The sequence below is a fragment of the Acipenser ruthenus genome, chromosome 10 (genome assembly GCF_902713425.1).
Source record: "Acipenser ruthenus chromosome 10, fAciRut3.2 maternal haplotype, whole genome shotgun sequence".
NCBI classification, from domain to species: domain Eukaryota; kingdom Metazoa; phylum Chordata; class Actinopteri; order Acipenseriformes; family Acipenseridae; genus Acipenser; species Acipenser ruthenus.
This window is the reverse complement of record NC_081198.1, coordinates 31,640,823-31,661,144: the sequence shown is the minus strand read 5'-3', so window position 1 is coordinate 31,661,144 and position 20,322 is coordinate 31,640,823. Positions and strand designations below refer to the sequence as shown.

At 46.2% G+C, this 20,322-nt stretch overlaps 1 protein-coding gene across 7 annotated transcripts in view; it reads left to right on the top strand.

Annotated features, from left to right (window-relative positions):
* LOC117406140 (disco-interacting protein 2 homolog A-like) overlaps positions 1–19,226 on the top strand; it is a 133,244-nt gene extending 114,018 nt beyond the window's left edge. For all 7 annotated transcript variants that reach the window (XM_059032033.1, XM_034009995.3, XM_034010015.3 and 4 more), the window contains 17 exons: positions 827–941; positions 1,200–1,401; positions 2,152–2,261; positions 2,884–2,964; positions 3,549–3,672; positions 6,145–6,266; positions 6,908–7,019; positions 7,377–7,486; positions 7,949–8,079; positions 8,439–8,607; positions 8,805–8,975; positions 11,534–11,595; positions 12,321–12,378; positions 12,808–12,882; positions 13,126–13,300; positions 16,188–16,311; positions 17,951–19,226. In XM_059032033.1, the coding sequence (XP_058888016.1) occupies positions 827–941; positions 1,200–1,401; positions 2,152–2,261; positions 2,884–2,964; positions 3,549–3,672; positions 6,145–6,266; positions 6,908–7,019; positions 7,377–7,486; positions 7,949–8,079; positions 8,439–8,607; positions 8,805–8,975; positions 11,534–11,595; positions 12,321–12,378; positions 12,808–12,882; positions 13,126–13,300; positions 16,188–16,311; positions 17,951–18,203 (2,194 nt within the window). In that variant the 3' untranslated portion in view covers positions 18,204–19,226. The remainder of the gene's footprint in view (positions 1–826; positions 942–1,199; positions 1,402–2,151; positions 2,262–2,883; positions 2,965–3,548; positions 3,673–6,144; positions 6,267–6,907; positions 7,020–7,376; positions 7,487–7,948; positions 8,080–8,438; positions 8,608–8,804; positions 8,976–11,533; positions 11,596–12,320; positions 12,379–12,807; positions 12,883–13,125; positions 13,301–16,187; positions 16,312–17,950) is intronic.
* The last annotated feature ends 1,096 nt before the right edge of the window (positions 19,227–20,322 follow it).

The following is a 20,322-nucleotide window of genomic DNA, read 5'->3' as shown; positions in this document are numbered from 1 at the left end:
GTGTTCTTGTTCACAATCTCTCTCAGGATCACAGTGTTCTTGTTCACAGTCTCTCTGTCAGGATCACAGTGTTGTTCACAGTCTCTCTCTCTCTCAGGATCACAGTGTCCTTGTTCATACTGTCTCTCTCTCTCAGGATCACAGTGTTCTTGTTCAGTCTCTCTCTCAGGATCACCGTGTTCTTGTTCACAGACTCTCTCTCAGGATCACAGTGTTCTTGTTCACAGTCTCTGTCAGGATCACAGTGTTCTTGTTCACACTCTGTCTCTCTCTCAGGATCACAGTGTTCCTGTTCACACTCTGTCTCTCTCAGGATCACAGTGTTCTTGTTCACAGTCTCTCTCTCTCTCAGGATCACAGTGTTCTTGTTCACACTCTGTCTCTCAGGATCACAGTGTTCTTGTTCACAGTCTCTCTCAGGATCACAGTGTTCTTGTTCACAGTCTCTCTGTCAGGATCACAGTGTTGTTCACAGTCTCTCTCTCTCTCTCAGGATCACAGTGTCCTTGTTCATACTGTCTCTCTCTCAGGATCACAGGTTCTTGTTCAGTCTCTCTCTCAGGATCACCGTGTTCTTGTTCACAGTCTCTCTCTCAGGATCACAGTGTTCTTGTTCACGGTCTCTCTCTCAGGATCACAGTGTTCTTGTTCACACTCTGTCTCTCTCAGGATCACAGTGTTCTTGTTACACTCTGTCTCTCTCAGGATCACAGTGTTCTTGTTCACACTCTGTCTCTCTCTCAGGATCACAGTGTTCTTGTTCACTGTCTCTCTCTCAGGATCACAGTGTTCTTGTTCACACTCTGTCTCTGTCTCTCTGTCTCAGGATTGCAGTGTTCTCGCTGGCAGTGCTCCATGATGAGAGGGTTGTGGTGGTTGCAGAGCAGCGTCCCGACGCCTCGGAGGAGGACAGTTTCCAGTGGATGAGCCGAATCTTGCAGGTACAGCTATCCTGAACACGAGGCCAGTTTTGTCCTGTCTGCATTTGGTTTAGAGCATGTGTTTATGTTTGTTCTGACCTGTCCCTGTCTGTCTGTCTGTCTCTGTGTGTGCTGTGATCACTGTATTCTGACCTGTACCCTGTCTGTCTGTCTCTGTGTGTGCTGTGAACGCTGTATTCTGACCTGTACCCTGTCTGTCTGTCTCTGTGTGTGCTGTGATCACTGTTCTGACCTGTACCCTCTGTCTCTGTATTTCAGGCCATTGACAGTATCCACCAGGTGGGGGTATACTGCCTGGCGCTGGTTCCTGCCAACACGCTGCCCAAAGCCCCGCTGGGGGGGATCCACATCTCGGAGACCAAGCAGCGCTTCCTGGAGGGGGCGCTGCACCCCTGCAACGTGCTTATGTGCCCCCACACCTGCGTCACGAACCTGCCCAAGCCCAGGCAGAAACAGCCCGGTACGAGAGCGCAGGTCACAGGCAGACATCATAGTGACTTTACACAAGACAGTACAGTACAGTACAGTACAATACAATTGGAATTTATAAAGTGCCCTCCTTGAAGCACCTCGAAGTGCTGTACATGAAATAAATAAAATAAAAAACTGAAATGCATTGTTAAACAAATATATTTTGATCAAATATGGTCCAATATCCGCACACCTAAAGGGATGTTGTTGGGCACAAAGTGAAGCCGAGTTAAACAGCCCTGGCCTTTGAACACTCTGGAGTGTGTTACTGCACTTGGAGAATGTCTACCCTCCTCCCTACCCCCGAACCAGTGAATCGGTTGTCAAGTGAATCAGGCAGAAAGTTCTGAAAGTTCCAAGCTGTGCTGCAATGGTGACATGTCTGCACAGGCTGGAACGCTTGTTAGCCAATGAGATTGCTCCCCCTATTGCTATTTTTTAATAAATTATATTTTGGGTACCACAGCACTTGTGCTTATTAAACACTTTTGACTACTCTTCTGGAGCAGACAATTATCTATTCAAAGATACTAAAAGACAGTAAGCAGGTGTTTGAATAGTGAGGTGAAACATCACCTGTCCCAGCAGGGTGATTGAATACTTTTCTGATTCTCTGTTGAGGTTTGTATTGCCATTTTATATCTGTGAAAACACTGAATATGCTGACACTTTTTTCCACCTGAAAGTCAGTTGAATGATTCAGCTCTGATCCTGTCTGTCTGTGTGTCTGTGTCTATAGAAGTGGGCCCTGCGTCGGTGGTGGTGGGGAACCTGGTGGCTGGGAAGAGGATCGCTCAGGCCTGTGGGAGGGATGTGGCCGCGCTGGAGGACAATGACCAGGCACGCAAGGTACTGACTGTACTGTACCTGCACTCCACACTGTCCCTACACCACTGCACTCCACTAATTACTGTACCTGCACTGTACTCTCACTGCACTGCACTGTACTCTCACAGCACTGCTGTGTACCTGGCAGTCCTCCTGCAACGCTGCCTCATACTGTGGCACTGACAGTTATTGTCATTGTTTATTTTATATACAAACCAGGTGAAATCCACTGAAACTTTTTTTTTTCCCCCACAGTTTTTCTAGGGAGATTTTGTTGTCATGGGATAACAATATTTGAACAGAATCACACCAACAGCGATATCTGAACTGCAGCCTCCTGCATCAAAGTTGTTGCTAGCTGTACAAGCTTGTTTTCCTCCTCTCAGGACTTTCTTGTGCGTTTTAAAAAGGCCAGGAAGCCGCAGTTTAGAATTGCCAAATCTGTTGTATATGAAGAACACAAAAATAAAAAAACAAGCAAAGACCCAGAAGATGCCCAGCTTGTCAGTGGGAGCTGTGATTGTGTTGCTGGTTCTAATCAGGAGGCAGTAAGATGTTCAGAGCCTTGGTGAGCACCCTCTGGAGTTCTTTCCAAGCATGAAGACTGCGGTATGGTGACGGGTTTCTCTTCTCTTGTCCTCAGTTCCTGTACATGCAGGACGTGCTGCAGTGGAGGGCCCAGGCTACGCCGGACCACCCTCTCTTCCTCCTACTCAACGCCAAGGTAACTGAGAGCGCCGCCCTGTCGGCTTCAAATGGCACTGCAATAAAGAACCGCAGCCGTGTGCATGAGTAGCTAATAGCACTTCTAGGGTCAAGGCCAAGACTTCTCTCTCGTCAGAGGAACCCATCATTGTGCTGTAGATGTTCAGTTCTCTCAGCCCCACACTACAGATCTACTTCCTTCCTGTGCAGCAGGTATTTGGAGCCCCGCCTGCGCTGCAGGGCTGGAGAACCTACTCTTTGCCTTAATTTAATCTATCATAATGAGTGACTGGTTAGTTACACAATGATTCTTCTAAGTGGGTGACTAAAAAAATAATCAATTCGTGAGTAGAGAGATAAACTCCTCTGGCCTCATCCTTCACTCAGTGATCATGTCCCCTCTCTCTTTATTTCAGATCTGAAATCCTAAAAGAAACGTAATTTGTTTATTTCTAAATGACTTCTGTCGAGTCATTGAACTTGTTACGTTTCTTTTAGAATTTCTTAACCAGTTTTGGATGATGTGTTTCGGTCCTTGTGAAAGGCCCTGCCTCCTGTGTGATTTGAAGCCCTGTCCTGTGTCTTGTCTCGTGTTTGGTACAGGGCACAGTCGCCAGCACAGCCACCTGCCTGCAGCTTCACAAGCGAGCAGAGAGGGTAGCCTTGGGGCTGATGGAGAAGGGGCGTCTCAATACGGGGGACCACGTGGCTCTAGTGTACCCGCCAGGTAAGCAGCAGCACAGCCTGCCTCCCCGCTCACCAAGATAAATGGACTCTGACACACACTGCTGTACTGAACCAGGGACACTGACACAGCCCTGCTGTACTGAACCAGGGACACTGACACAGCCCAGCTGTACTGAACCAGGGACATTGACACAGCCCAGCTGTACTGAACCAGGGACACTGACACAGCCCAGCTGTACTGAACCAGGGACACTGACACACACTGCTGTACTGAACCAGGGACACTGACACAGCCCAGCTGTACTGAACCAGGGACACTGACACAGCCCTGCTGTACTGAACCAGGGACACTGACACAGCCCTGCTGTACTGAACCAGGGACACTGACACAGCCCTGCTGTACTGAACCAGGGACACTGACACAGCCCAGCTGTACTGAACCAGAAACACTGACACAGCCCAGCTGTACTGAACCAGGGACACTGACACACACTGCTGTACTGAACCAGGGACACTGACACAGCTCAGCTGTACTGAACCAGGGACACTGACACAGCCCAGCTGTACTGAACCAGGGACACTGACACAGCCCAGCTGTACTGAACCAGAAACACTGACACAGCCCAGCTGTACTGAACCAGGGACACTGACACACACTGCTGTACTGAACCAGGGACACTGACACACACTACTGTACTGAACCAGGGACACTGACACAGCCCAGCTGTACTGAACCAGGGACACTGACACAGCCCAGCTGTACTCAACCAGAGACACTGACACAGCCCAGCTGTACTCAACCAGGGACACTGACACACACTGCTGTACTCAACCAGGGACACTGACACACACTGCTGTACTCAACCAGGGACACTGACACAGCCCAGCTGTACTGAACCAGGGACACTGACACACACTGCTCTACTGAACCAGGGACACTGACACAGCCCTACTGTACTGAACCAGGGACACTGACACAGCCCTGCTGTACTGAACCAGGGACAGTAACACAGCCCTGCTGTACTGAACCAGGGACAGTGACACAGCCCAGCTGTACTGAACCAGGGACAGTGACACAGCCCAGCTGTACTGAACCAGGGACACTGACACAGCCCAGCTGTACTGAACCAGGGACACTGACACAGCCCAGCTGTACTGAACCAGGGACACTGACACAGCCCTGCTGTACTGAACCAGGGACAGTGACACAGCCCAGCTGTACTGAACCAGGGACAGTGACACAGCCCAGCTGTACTGAACCAGGGACACTGACACAGCCCAGCTGTACTGAACCAGGGACAGTGACACAGCCCAGCTGTACTGAACCAGGGACACTGACACAGCCCAGCTGTACTGAACCAGGGACACTGACACAGCCCTGCTGTACTGAACTAGGGACACTGACACACACTGCTCTACTGAACCAGGGACACTGACACAGCCCTACTGTACTGAACCAGGGACACTGACACAGCCCTGCTGTACTGAACCAGGGACACTGACACAGCTCAGCTGTACTGAACCAGGGACACTGACACAGCCCAGCTGTACTGAACCAGGGACCCTGACACACACTGCTGTACTGAACCAGGGACACTGACACAGCCCAGCTGTACTGAACCAGGGACACTGACACAGCCCAGCTGTACTGAACCAGGGACACTGACACACACTGCTGTACTGAACCAGGGACACTGACACAGCACTGCTGTTCTGAACCAGGGACAGTGACACAGCCCAGCTGTACTGAACTAGGGACACTGACACACACTGCTCTACTGAACCAGGGACACTGACACAGCCCTACTGTACTGAACCAGGGACACTGACACAGCCCTGCTGTACTGAACCAGGGACACTGACACAGCTCAGCTGTACTGAACCAGGGACACTGACACAGCCCAGCTGTACTGAACTAGGGACACTGACACACACTGCTCTACTGAACCAGGGACACTGACACAGCCCTACTGTACTGAACCAGGGACACTGACACAGCCCTGCTGTACTGAACCAGGGACACTGACACAGCTCAGCTGTACTGAACCAGGGACACTGACACAGCCCAGCTGTACTGAACCAGGGACACTGACACACACTGCTGTACTGAACCAGGGACACTGACACAGCCCAGCTGTACTGAACCAGGGACACTGACACAGCCCAGCTGTACTGAACCAGGGACACTGACACACACTGCTGTACTGAACCAGGGACACTGACACAGCACTGCTGTTCTGAACACTGTTCTGTTAGAGCCTGATGTAATTGAAATATATAAACTAACTGTCCCTCAAAAATGCTATTCATATGCCTCCCTTAACGTGCACGAATACCTGCACGAATGACTGACCTTTCTGATACCTAATTGGGGGAGATAAGAAAATGGATCTGAAAGCCTTGGTTATGACTGCTTAATTCAGCCCCCTGATTTATTTCGCTTCCTTCTCTCCTCTCCTGCCTTTCTCTTCTTCCTCACCCTCCCTCCCTCCCTCCCTCTCCCCCTCTCTAGGTGTGGACCTTATAGCCACGTTCTACGGGTGTCTGTATGCGGGCTGCGTGCCAGTCACTGTACGCCCCCCCCACCCTCAAAACCTGGCCACCACCCTGCCCACTGTCCGGATGATTGTAGAGGTGGGTGCATTTAGAGCAGTGTCACCCATTCCAGGTTTTACTACAAGCTCGATTAGCCACAGTGTATAGGTAACAAGCTCAAGTGTGTCTTAACCTCATAGTAAAACCAGTAAAGGATTAAACTGCTATGCAATGGGAGTCTTATTTTTATCCCTGTACAGGTGGGCTGAATGAAGCTGAGGTCCACCTTTTTCAGTAATTGTTTTAAACCTAACTAAAAAAAATAATTCAAGAGATATTCCATAATTCTAAACAGAAACTCGGTTCTAAAATTAGACAGGAGTTTTTAGAAGAAGCTGTGTTTGTGTGAATCAAGGAGGCAGAAACTTCCACTAGCCATGCACCCAGTCTTGGGTTTCTGAACTTCCCTTGATCAGGTATATTATTGAAATCAAAAGGTGCCAGGAGTTTGAACAATCAGGCCCCTGCTAAATCTGCTCTGAACAGATCAGACTTGAATGAGTCTTGCCTGCCTCTAGGTTGACTGTTAGGAGCTAATGCAGCGATAAGGGAAGGAATAATATGTCTCACAGGGGTTGCTCAAACTATGACAGTGAAGAAGTTTTGTTTCCACTTTTTTATGTGCAGAGGGCTTGCCTTGTGGATCAGTATGCTCATCTTGCCTCCCCTCTCCCTCTCAGGTCAGCAAATCCGTATGCATCCTCACCACACAGGCAATAATGAAGCTGCTGAAATCCAAAGAGGCATCTGCAGCCGTCGATGTGAAGAGCTGGCCGATTATACTGGACACAGGTGACCCTGCCGCTCACTGAGGGAGGGGTGGGGTGGGGGGGGGTTGTATTGTCATCTGCATTACACTGAGACCGCGGTCTGGAGGCTGAGCAGTTGAGACCACTGACCAAACTCATTTCACTAGGGATCTGAGCAGCCATTGTGGAACCCAGGCCTCCAGAGAAAGGTGAAAGGCTGGTCTAGTTCTTTAACCTTAACTCTCTGCACCACCTAGCCCCTCCAGATTGGAACCCAGGCCCCCAGAGGTGAAAGGCAGACAAGAGGCTAGTGAAGTCATTTGCTGCCTGTCTGTAACATTTTTTGTTTGTGTTTCATGCATTTGTTTTTGTTGTTTTTTTTTTTTTTTTAAACGTTCAGATGACTTGCCAAGAAAGAAGCCCCTTCAGATTTACAAGCCACCGACTCCGGAGATGCTGGCGTACTTGGACTTCAGTGTCTCCACAACAGGGATCCTTGCAGGAGTGAAGGTATGGAGTGAGAGAGAGTGAGTGCTGCACACTCCCTCTGTGCAGCACGGAGCAGGGGAAGGTGCAGTACCCGTTTAGACCCGCAGGTGGCACTAGTGAGGGTTCTACTGCAAATGGAAACCATACAAAGTGGATTCTTTGTTATTCAGCTTCAATCTATAACACAATGACTACATAGCTTTCAAAATAATATGGAATATAGCTCCACTGAGTTTTTAAAAGCTCCTATTCACAATGAGGTAGTGGATGTTTTCTTACACCATACAGTAGTTTCTGGTTTTATTCTTATACAGAGATGAACTTGGTTTGGTGAGGTGAATGTGTGTTATTGGCATTGCCTTATAGACTGTGCAGTGGATGTGGACACAGTGATCTCCTGTGCTCATGATCATTTATAATGGTAGTGGACTGACACTCTCCCCCCACTCATCCTTTTCCTTCCTCTCCCTCTCTCCTCTCCAGATGTCCCACGCTGCCACCAGTGCCTTGTGTCGCTCCATCAAGCTACAATGTGAGCTGTACCCCTCTCGACAGATCGCTATCTGCCTGGACCCCTACTGCGGCCTAGGCTTTGCTCTCTGGTGCCTCTGCAGGTACGATGCGGTGCAGGAGCTGCCTGCTCTACAATGTGTGTGTTATGAGCAAATCTGAATCCTTGGTACCCTCTGATGAAAGCTCTGTTTAATTTGTTTGCTGTGGAGTGAATGTGCTCTGGTTATGTTTCTGTTGCAGTGTGTACTCTGTGATACTATCTCTCAATCTCTCCCTTTCTTATTCTGTGTACTCTACACTGAATGTCTCTTTCTTTCTTTCTTTCTTTCTCTCTCTCTCTCAGCATATTCCATTCACAGTCTGTCTCTCTTACTTCTCACTGACTGTCTCTCAATCTCTCCGTCTCTCTCCGCATGTTCTCCTCACTGACTCTCTCTCTCTCTCCCCCTCTCACTCACAGCGTGTACTCTGGTCACCAGTCTATCCTGGTGCCCCCTCTTGAGTTGGAGAGTAACGTGTCTCTGTGGCTGTCTGCAGTCAGTCAGTTCAAGGTGCGCGTCACGTTCTGCTCCTACTCTGTCATGGAGATGTGCACCAAGGGGCTGGGCACGCAGACCGACGCGCTGCGGGTGAGTCACACTTACTGGGCTGCTTTCTTTTTTACCGCTACTTCATTTCAAGAAAGTGTATATTCTCAGGAATTCATTGTTTTGTTTATTGTTGAAGTCAGTGTTTTATTGATTGTGTGTGTCTGTCTCTCTCCAGGTGAAGGGGCTGACCCAGCCCTGTGTTCAGTACTGACCCCCCCCTCTCTGTCTCTCTCCAGGTGAAGGGGGTGAACCTCTCCTGTGTGCGCACCTGCATGGTGGTAGCAGAGGAGAGGCCCCGCATCGCTCTCACTCAGTCCTTCTCCAAGCTCTTCAAAGACCTGGGCCTGTCCGCCCGAGCGGTCAGCACCACCTTCGGCTGCCGGATCAACGTGGCTGTGTGTCTGCAGGTGAGTAGGCCAGCGAGCCAGTCTCATATCCAAATACACATACAGGGTCATAACACTGCTCCCTTCAGGCCCTGGGTCCCTAAATATGGACTAAACGTATGTGTAACATTTAGAAAAGCCTGCTGCTCTGTTCTCACCTCCCTCCCCTGGATCCTGCTGCTCTGTTCTCACTTCCCTCCCCTGGATCCTGCTGCTGTATTCTCACCTAGAATGTAATTCACCCACACCGTCTGTGTTTTGTTACATCATCATTCAAAATGGAATTAAGGAATTAATACAAAGTGCTTGTTGCTGTTGGTTGCTGCATCAGACCATGTACTGTTGCACATCGGGACAGACGTTTTTACTGTAGATTCAGTGTGTTGCGTTTCTTACGGCACTGTATTTCACTGCTGCAGAGTTTTGTAAATAGTACAATGCAGGTCATCTGTGAATTAATGTTTAGCGAGCTGCATAATAAGCAGAGTACATTTTGTTATCTGTATTACAATATACAGACCCTGACAATGGTGGTGTTGCAATATATAATAAACACAAGTCTAATTAAATATGCCTCCACCCCCGCCCTTGGCAAATTAGTTTTATTTATTGCAAAGTTACTTATCAAACATGCCCGCTTTCTGTCATCAAATACATTGTGTAAGTTGTGCAATATTCGTAACATCATCTTGACTGAATGAGCACTCCGCTGGTGATGCAGTGATGCAAAATTCCTGAAAACAGTCCTTAATGGTTTGTGAACAGAGCCCATGCTGTGCAAATATCATCCCACATTTACTCAATTTCTAGTACATGAACTTCAGTCTCTTACCAAAGAGCCCAGTGAACTGGGTCCCAGTCCAGTATGTCGATGTGGAAATGTCTGGATGAGAAGGCAATATAGTAACTGTTCTATTTCTCTCCTCCTCCTCCTGTTGGTTTTCTCTCACACTCCTTTCTTTTATTGTATTTTTTTCTCTTTGTGTCCTCCTGTCTCCATGTCTGTCTCTCCCTGCCTCCTTCCCCTCCCTCTCTATCCCCACCTCCTCTCTCTCTCTCCCCCTCATCCTCCCCTTCCCTCTCTTTCTTCCTGCCTCCACCCCCTCTTTTTCCCTGCCCCCCCCCCCCCCCCTCTCTCTCTCTGTCACGGCTGGCCTGCCTCACCTCGGGGTCTGCTCCTTTTGTCAGCCGAACAGGCTGAGCAAGCTGGCAGAGCAGGTAGAGTGCCGCATGTTTGACTGCGCCTGCTGTTTTGAAGTACAGCGTTCCCTCGAGACTTCACGGGTTAGGCCGTGTGGACGGTGAATTGAACATGCACCACATTGTACTGTATAAGTGCCCCTTTACTTATTCACTGTTAATCACAGGTTATTAGTGAAGTCAGACAGTGAAACAGAGGGAGCCCTGTACTATACCGCTCTGCTCTGATATGCACAGCTTCCATCTCCTTGTTCCCCCTTTCACTGACGCAGTCAATCAGCGGTGCTGTAACCCCCTTACAACCTGCGCGCTCTTTCAGTGATTTGTCAAGCAACCCCAAACTAAAATGAAATAAATATTCACGACTGAACAGGCAAGCAGTTATACTGGAGTATTGCTTAGAATACTAGCAGCTCTTTTAAACTCCCTGCTCCTTATTGTGATGTACATTTCACAGCTGACACCTTAACAGCACGCTCATCTCCTCTCTTTAATCCTGCATGGTCGTCTTCGTTGAATTCACCCCTGGGGAGTGCCTTGGGCAACTGATTTTAAGATTTATCTTTGCATCATGAGAAATAAGGGAATTCTGAAAAACAACATGCAAAACATCCACTGCTAAAGTACTGCTGTTAACTTTCTGACTATCTAGAAGTTTGCAAATTATCCAAAAACATAAGTACAATATGAGGAACAGGTACGTTGCAGAATTAGATGAGCTGAGCATCACTCGAATACAAGGGGGTTTACAGTGCCTTACAGTCTTGTCTGCTATTATTTATTTTTTTTTATGACAAGTGTTGAGTTGAAAGGGATCCATCAAAAGAAAGCAGCTTCATTATTACCCACACACTGGATCCTGGGTCATTAATCGGGTGTGGAGAGAAACTGAACACGAGGTTCTAGAAACTCGCCACAAACCAGAGCATTCAGACGACCCTCCTATCCTGTTTGTTTTAGTACGCCTCAAAGACACGAGGTTCAGCTGAAGAGTTCTGATTTGAAATGCCTTTCAACTGGTCCCAGTGGCAGATAGAAACAGTGTGTTATATGAGGTCTCATCTAGGAAATCTATTATATATCGTATAATCCCCCCATATTATATCTGTTAGATGGTTTAGATATTTTATTTGCTGTCGGTAAGGAGTGTTTAGTTTGACTGCAGTCCCGTTTGGTCTTTGGGTAGTATGTTTTTGGCTAGGTTCCTTGTTCTAGACCGCTTTGGAAAAGGAGGTCAAGCTCCTATTGTGAGTGCTGAGAGTTTGCCTCCCTAGCCCACTAATGCTGTCCCTGCATCTCATTCAGCACTCTTCATGTGTGAATGGAGACACCCTAGCTGCCCGTCTCTGAGCAGTTTGTCTTCTCTGTGTGTTTTCCAGGGTACAGCGGGTCCGGACCCCACCACAGTGTACCTGGACATGAGAGCTCTGCGCCACGACAGGTACTGCGCCCCACCTGAAGTTCAGACACGGGCATCGCTATTAATAGCTGATGGAAAACAGGTTCTAGAAATCTGAACATTTGAGACGTCTCTGCCCCCTTGTAAATGTTTACCACAGTAAAGCTACAGCAAAGTGTAACAGAGCACAGTGCACACATGGTAAAGCATTGATAAGCAGTGTGAAGCACAGAGAGGTATGGTAAAGCATGTTAATTAACATGTCAAGCCAAGATGAATTATAGTAAATGCATAGTATAACCATAGGAAAAACATGGGGGTGAAACTGCAAAAATACAGTGGTGAACTTTTATAAGGGCAGAGCAGCCCTGTGTGATACATTAAATGCGACAGTAATTACATCATCATGTTTAATGCCATGATCTTTGATAGCACTGATAAAAAACAAAACAAAAAAAAACTTTTCCATAAGAAATCATCCTTGTTCATTTGAATGCTAAAAAAAAAAAACTAAGCACCATGTTTTTTCATCGGCTAGACTCTCCCAAAGTCTTATGCTAGAGCATGCTCCAGCCCAGGTGGTGTTCATATGCATAACCGGTTGCTGTATAAAGCTGAGGTAGCTGGGCATGTGAAATCGAATTGAATAAAGAGAAAAATGTGGTTATCCAGCACTGTGATCTCAGCCTCTTGTGTGTACAGTAACTCTGCACTGTATTCACTTATTCTGCAGATAGAGTAATGTTGGTATGTGTGTTTGTGTTTAGGGTTCGATTGGTTGAGAGAGGCTCCCCACACAGCCTGCCACTGATGGAGTCAGGAAAGGTAAGCACAGCGACGGCACCTTCCTCTTGCAGACCTGTTCACACTGAGCATTACACTTCTATCTAGAGAACTGCTCGTCTTAGTGGGAGAACTTGATCCGGACATTCTTTTATTTAGTAATCTGGTGTCTGTCTGCAAGGATTGAAATAAGTCTCCTAGTGCATTGCAGTTTCACCCATTCCAGGTTTTAATATGAACTTGATTAGCCACAGTGTGTCTTATCAAACTGCTTTGCAATGAGAGCCTTATTTCCATCCCTGTGTCTGTATAGAAGTCACATTGTGATGGAAATTGGTGAGGACATTCCTTAGCACAGATCTGTGTGTGTCACACCCCTGTGTGCATGGTGATCGTCTTTTGTTTTCTCCTGCCTCTTTTGTTTTATGATGTTGTTAAATGAAGCCTGTCTGTTCCACCCCTGTAATGCAGATCCTGCCCGGTGTGAGGGTTATCATTGCGAACACAGAGACTAAAGGACCGCTGGGAGACTCGCACTTAGGAGAGGTAAGAGCGAAACTGCAGGCAGCGTGACTGTGCTGTATGTACCACACCGTGCTTATCCAGACCAAACGTCCTCTCCCTGTATATCAACGACGGAGCGTTTTCTATTCTGAACCATCTGAGTCTGTTCATTCCAGATTCCTTATTCCACATTCCAGCTCACAGTAATGGATTAAACTGCTCTGCAACGGGAGCTCCAGTACTCTGCAGGTGTTGTGCTCCTCACGCTGTCTCCTCTGTGTGTAGATCTGGGTGAGCAGCCCTCACAACGCCACCGGCTACTACACCGTGTACGGGGAGGAGGCTCTGCACGCCGATCACTTCAGCACCAAGCTGAGCTTCGGAGACACGGCCACAGTGTGGGCACGCAGCGGCTACCTGGGCTTCCTGCGCCGCACCGACCTCACCGACGCCAGCGGGGGTAAGAGCACCCCCTGGAAATACGGCCAGCACAGCGAGGGTTTCCATGCAGCAGAGCACACTTCCCAAACTGAGTGATAGTTTGTTGATAAAAAAAACTGCTGATCGTGATAGTGATGAGTGATAGTGAACAAATGAGGCAAATGTGTTCGTAAATGTTACTCAACTTAAATGTAACTTCAGTCAATTATTAAGGTATGTGTATAGTTCAAGACAATTTATATATATATATATATATATATATATATATATATATATATATATATATATATATATATATATATATATATATATATATATATATATATATATACAGTACTGTGCAAAGGTTTTAGGCAGGTGTGAAAAAATGCTGTAAAGTAAGAGTGCTTTCGAAAATAGACATGTTAATAGTTTATATTTATCAATTAACAAAATGCAAAGTGAGTGAACAGAAGAAAAATCTACATCAAATCAATATTTGGTGTGACCACCCTTTGCCTTCAAAACAGCATCAATTCTTCTAGGTACACTTGCACACAGTTTTTGAAGGAACTCGGCAGGTAGGTTGGCCCAAACATCTTGGAGAACTAACCACAGTTCTTCTGTGGATTTAGGCAGCCTCAGTTGCTTCTCTCTCTTCATGTAATCCCAGACAGACTCGATGATGTTGAGATCAGGGCTCTGTGGGGGACATACCATCACTTCCAGGACTCCTTGTTCTTCTTTACGCTGAAGATAGTTCTTAATGACTTTCTCTGTATGTTTGGGGTTGTTGTCACGCTGCAGAATAAATTTGGGGCCAATCAGATGCCTCCCTGATGGTATTGCATGATGGATAAGTATCTGCCTGTACTTCTCAGTATTGAGGAGACCATTAATTCTGTCCAAATCCCCAACTCCATTTGCAGAAATGCAGCCCCAAACTTGCAAGGAACCTCCACCTTGCTTCACTGTTGCCCGCAGACACTCATTTGTGTATCGCTCTCCAGCCCTTCGGCGAACAAACTGCCTTCTGCTACAGCCAAATATTTCAAATTTTGACTCATCAGTCCAGAGCACCTGCTGCCATTTTTCTGCACCCCAGTTCCTGTGTTTTCGTGCATAGTTGAGTCGCTTGGCCTTGTTTCCACGTCGGAGGTATGGCTTTTTGGCCGCAAGTCTTCCATGAAGGCCACTTCTGACCAGACTTCTCCGGCCAGTAGATGGGTGTACCAGGGTCCCACTGTTTTCTGCCAATTCTGAGCTGATGGCACTGCTGGACATCTTCCGATTGCGAAGGGAAGTAAGCATGATGTGTCTTTCATCTGCTGCAGTAAGTTTCCTTGGCCGACCACTGCGTCTACGGTCCTCAACGTTGCCCGTTTCTTTGTGCTTCTTCAAAAGAGCTTGGACAGCACATCTGGAAACCCCTGTCTGCCTTGAAATTTCTGCCTGGGAGAGACCTTGCTGATGCAGTATAACTACCTTGTGTCTTGTTGCTGTGCTCAGTCTTGCCATGGTATATGACTTTTGACAGTAAACTGTCTTCAGCAACCTCACCTTGTTAGCTGAGTTTGGCTGTTCCTCACCCAGTTTTATTCCTCCTACACAGCTGTTTCTGTTTCAGTTAATGATTGTGTTTCAACCTACATATTGAATTGATGATCATTAGCACCTGTTTGGTATAATTGTTTAATCATACACCTGACTATATGCCTACAAGATCCCTGACTTTGTGCAAGTGTACCTAGAAGAATTGATGCTATTTTGAAGGCAAAGGGTGGTCACACCAAATATGGATTTGATTTAGATTTTTCTTCTGTTCACTCACTTTGCATTTAGTTAATTGTTAAATATAATCTATTACCATGTCTATTTTTGAAAGCATTCTTACTTTACAGCATTTTTTCACACCTGCCTAAAACTTTCACAGTACTGTATATATATATATATATATATATATATATATATATATATATATATATATATATATATATATATATGTGTGTGTGTGTGTGTGTGTATATAGAATTACATACTGTGGCAGTGTGACCGAGGTATACCGTATAAACAGGCTGGAGACAGGATATGCAGTTGCAACACAGGTAATTATTTTATTAATTTCCCACAAAGGGATAATTGGCAATTACAAACACAAAAAAATAACCAAAATAGCCCTAGCTTGTACTCGAGCGTTAACTACACAATATCTTCTTGTCCCTGACTGAGGTCAGGATGTCTACGCTGTTTCCCTGATAAGAAAACATGCTGTAATAGTTGTTTTTAATTCCACACAGGAAATAAACACACAGATAAATGTTGTGGCGCACACACAGTAACCATAACAGATGGAACAACACACAATAAATACTGGTTTTAGAACGGAGATAGTAAACGTTGTAACGTTGTAATTGATAACTCACACAGTTGGCTTCAGCAATGAACACGCTTCCGCTTCTCCTCTGCACCCTCAAAGAATCACAAAGACAAACTTCCTTTTAAACAGCTATCAATTATCTTAATAGCCCTTTTAAAGATAACAAGGTTCAATCAATGTGGCGCCTGTGTACTGTGGTGGTGTTTTGCTCTTGTGTGGTGTTGCCATGGCGCCTGGGTGCTGTGGTGTTGTGTTGCTATGGTGCTGTGCTGTGGTGTTGTGTTGCTATGGCGCCTGGGTGCTGTGATGCTGGTGTTGTGTTGCTATGGCGCCTGGGTGCTGGTGCTGTTGTGTTGCTGTGATGCATGGGTGCTGGTGCTGTTGTGTTGCTATGGCGCTGCGTGTTGTGTTGTTATGGCGCTGGGTGCTGTAGTATTGTGTTGCTGTGGTGCCTGGGGGCTGTGTTGCTGTGGCGCTGGGTGCTGTGGTGTTGTGTTGTTATGGCGCTGGGAGCTGGTGCTGATTCGTCTGGTTCTTTTTTGTTCTGCAGAGAGGCACGATGCCCTGTACGTGGTGGGCTCCCTGAATGAGACGCTGGAGTTGCGGGGGATGAGGTACCACCCCATCGACATAGAGACATCCGTGATCAGAGCACACAAGAGCATCGCAGAGTGGTAAGGGCTGCAGACACTCAAGACAGGCACACGTGGGCACACACGCTCACTAAGAGCAGCTTGACGCTAAAAGGTTGTGTATAACAGAGTAAATGTTTAAAAAAAGAATATTAACCCCTTGCGGTCCTATGTCGGACCAGGTCCGACATCGCAATTTTCCCTTTCCGGTCCAATGTCCGGTCCAAAAGCCGAGAACCATTCAATGGCCGAGTGAGACCGATAGGAGACGAGAGAAGCCAAAAAAAAAAAAAAAAGGCGTATCTCGTGAATACTGATAACTGTGTTCTAAATTACTTAATTAGACCAATAATTGGTAATAATTGGTCCAATTAAGTAATTTAGGGCAAGGTTGGAACAAAAGCCAGGAGGGACACTGGCCCTCCAGGACCGGAATTGTGCACCCCTGATCTAGACAATGTGGGGAAGCTATAAAAAAGGCCAACAAGATGCTCGGATATATTGTGAGAAGTGTTGAATTTAAATCAAGGGAAGTAATGTTAAAACTCTACAATGCATTAGTAAGACCTCACCTAGAATACTGTGTTCAGTTCTGGTCACCTCGTTACAAAAAGGATATTGCTGCTCTAGAAAGAGTGCAAAGAAGAGCAACCAGAATTATCCCGGGTTTAAAAGGCATGTCGTATGCAGACAGGCCTAAAGAACTGAATCTATTCAGTCTTGAACAAAGAAGACTACGCGGCGATCTGATTCAAACATTCAAAATCCTAAAAGGTATAGACAATGTCAACCCAGAGGACTTTTTTGACCTGAAAAAAGAAACAAGGACCAGGGGTCACAAATGGAGATTAGATAAAGGGGCATTCAGAACAGAAAATAGGAGGCACTTTTTTACACAGAGAATTGTGAGGGTCTGGAACCAACTCCCCAGTAATGTTGTTGAAGCTGACACCCTGGGATCCTTCAAGAAGCTGCTTGATGAGATTCTGGGATCAATAAGCTACTAACAACCAAACGAGCAAGGTGGGCTGAATGACCTCCTCTCGTTTGTAAACTTTCTTATGTTCTTCTTATGTTCTAAGATAGCTGCTTCCGCATCCAGCGCTCATCACAGACACTTGCAGAGCTTTTTTTAGATGTTTTAGCAATAAAATAACGACTTGGATCGCATTATTGAGGAGTTTGGTGATAAAACGAGTGATCAAGAGATGATTTATCGGTATGTACTATTATTAAAAGGCATTTGAAAAATATAGCGAACAAGGGGTGGGGCGGGGCTGGAGATGCAGTACTGTTCATATGAACAGAACTGTGTCCTGTTCATATGCAGTGCCTTTTAAACCTGTTTTACTGTGAAAAAAAAAACTTTTAAACGGCGCATCTAAAATAACCTGCTGTGTGAAAATAAATTGGACCTGACACGCGCTGAATAAATGGACCGCTAAGGGTTAAAAGGCACAAAAAAGTTAAATTTAAAGGTTTCAACAGTGTGGTCTCTTTAAAAACACACTGCCTCCATCTGGCCGCATGGGCTCCTGCATTGATCTAGTACAGATCTTGTAGCCTGCTGGGTTTAATGGAAGTGGGTTTAAAATCCAGACGTTGCATGCTTCTAAAAATGCTTTGACAGAATGAGTGCTCTAAGTGTTTTTCTTTCTCTGCATCTCTCTCCCCCTCTCAGCGCGGTGTTCACATGGACGAACCTGCTTGTGGTGGTGGTGGAGCTGGACGGCTCGGAGCAGGAGGCTCTGGACCTGGTGCCGCTGGTCACCAACGTGGTCCTGGAGGAGCACTACCTCATCGTGGGTGTGGTGGTGGTGGTGGACCCCGGCGTGATCCCCATTAACTCGCGGGGGGAGAAGCAGCGCATGCACCTGCGGGACGGCTTCCTCGCGGACCAGCTCGACCCCATCTACGTGGCTTACAACATGTGAGGGAGCAGAAAGCAGCACCGAGACACACACCAGGACTACTGACAGCAAAGGAGTCTCCCTGCTTCTTCACCCACACCTTAGGATGTGCAGCTTTTGCTTTGGTGTACAGAATTTCCATTTTAGACTGTGGACAGACCTTTTTTTTTAACATTTTATTTTGAATGTCAGTATTGTTTCCCAGATGCACTGCCCTCCATTTGGAGCCCAGTGGAGTCAGACTCCAGACTAAGTCACTTCCCCGCTTCGCTCCCCTTGCGTTCCATGAGTTGTTTTTCCAGACAAGAGGATCCCCCCTCTCCCCTCAACAATCGTGGGTATTTTTTGGCACAATTTCATTTGTCAGCCCTGGGACCTCTGCTGACCAGGATTTTTTCAAGATTGGTACCAAGATCAACACAGTGAATGAGGGCCAAATCAGAACTTTGTTTTAAAAACAGCTTGCAACAATATGAAGAATGTGAATTTTATTCTTTTTTTTGCACAAAAAAGTGTTCGCTTTTTATGAACGAGAATAGTTTATCCATGATGCATTTTATTTAACATTGCCCATCTCCCACGAGATGCTATAGTTCTATATTTTAATTAATTTACTGCTTTTTTTTTTTTTTTTTAATATTAAGCTAAGCCGGACGAACGATAAAAAGATTTCAGAAACTGTTCGAGTTTAAGATGGACTGTGGAAGCAACACACACAATACAACCCGCTGGCTCCCTGACTCCATGCTGTAGCTGTGCTGTTAGCTTGTGTGCTTGTAGACCAGTCTTGGACTCGTCTTGTAATTATGTACAGACCTTGCGTAACTTATGACTGTGATTGTGGAAGTGGGCGTGGCAGCCGCTGGACTGACAGACATTCTGACTCACCTACAGTTTAAATGTTGTAGTTTTTGTTTTATAGCTTAAAACAAACAAAAAAAGACAAAAAAAGCCTTGTAAGATTTTGTATTAAGAAATTGGTGACAGTGAGACTGGACTGGTTGCCTTGTAAAACAGAAAGCACATTAAAGCATTTTAAAATGAAAACTTGGTTTCCTGTAAACTATTTACTTTCCTGTAAGTATTCCCTGAAAATATCTGATTCCTGTTGTAGTAAACAAACGCTGCTTACTTTCTATTTTCTGGACATTTCATAATGGTCATTGTCCAGTAAAAAAATTTAAAAAATAAATACTACAGCCACCATTTCTTCACGTTAACAAACCGTTGTATCAGAGATGCCGTTCCCCTTACACAGGGATGCTTATTTTTATTCATAAAAACAAAACATGACTCGTCGATATTATTATTATTATTATTATTTGTTTATTTAGCAGACGCCTTTATCCAAGGTGACTTACAGAGACAAGTGTGTGTGAACTATGCATCAGCTGCAGAGTCACTTACAATTACGTCTCACCCGAAAGACGGAGCACAAGGAGGTGAAGTGACTTGCTCAGGGTCACACAGTGAGTCAGTGGCTGAGGTGGGATTTGAACCGGGGACCTCCTGGTTACAAGCCCTTTTCTTTAACCACTGGACCACACAGCAATATGCATACAGCACACAGCAAAAATACAAACACACATTGTCATAAGCACTCTATCATCTGTGAGCCTGTGACTAAAAGTGATCTGTTAATAAGGTTTCTAATTAAAATACCAGGGAGCCTCCGATGAGGTGAGGTGGGGGCTGTTGATCAACTGGCTGGGATGTCCCAACGTCTGAGTCTGTGACACAGTGTGAAGCTGGAGTTGCGGGTGAGAGTGTAACTGAGCTCCCAGATTAACATCCTGAGTGGTTTAGATCTTGAAACATTTCAATTGCATTTAAACTTGTAGAGAACCAGTGATAGCATCCAAACCAAGGCCATAAAAACATTGCCCATGCTGTGGATTAGGTCATGCACTCCTCCAAGGCTGTAGAAAATGATGCATCTTCCAGCCATCCGCTGTTGGAAAGTGAACCGCTAACAAAATTGTCTTCATGAGCCACCGTATTTCAGCTGCACACTGAGCCCTCGTCATGTGTCCACACCACATGGAAATCAGAAAGGGAATTTTTTAGAAGCTCCGAAATGGTAATTTTCAATACTGGGGAATGGGGATTTTACTATAGAAGTGGGGATCAGAGATTTATATAG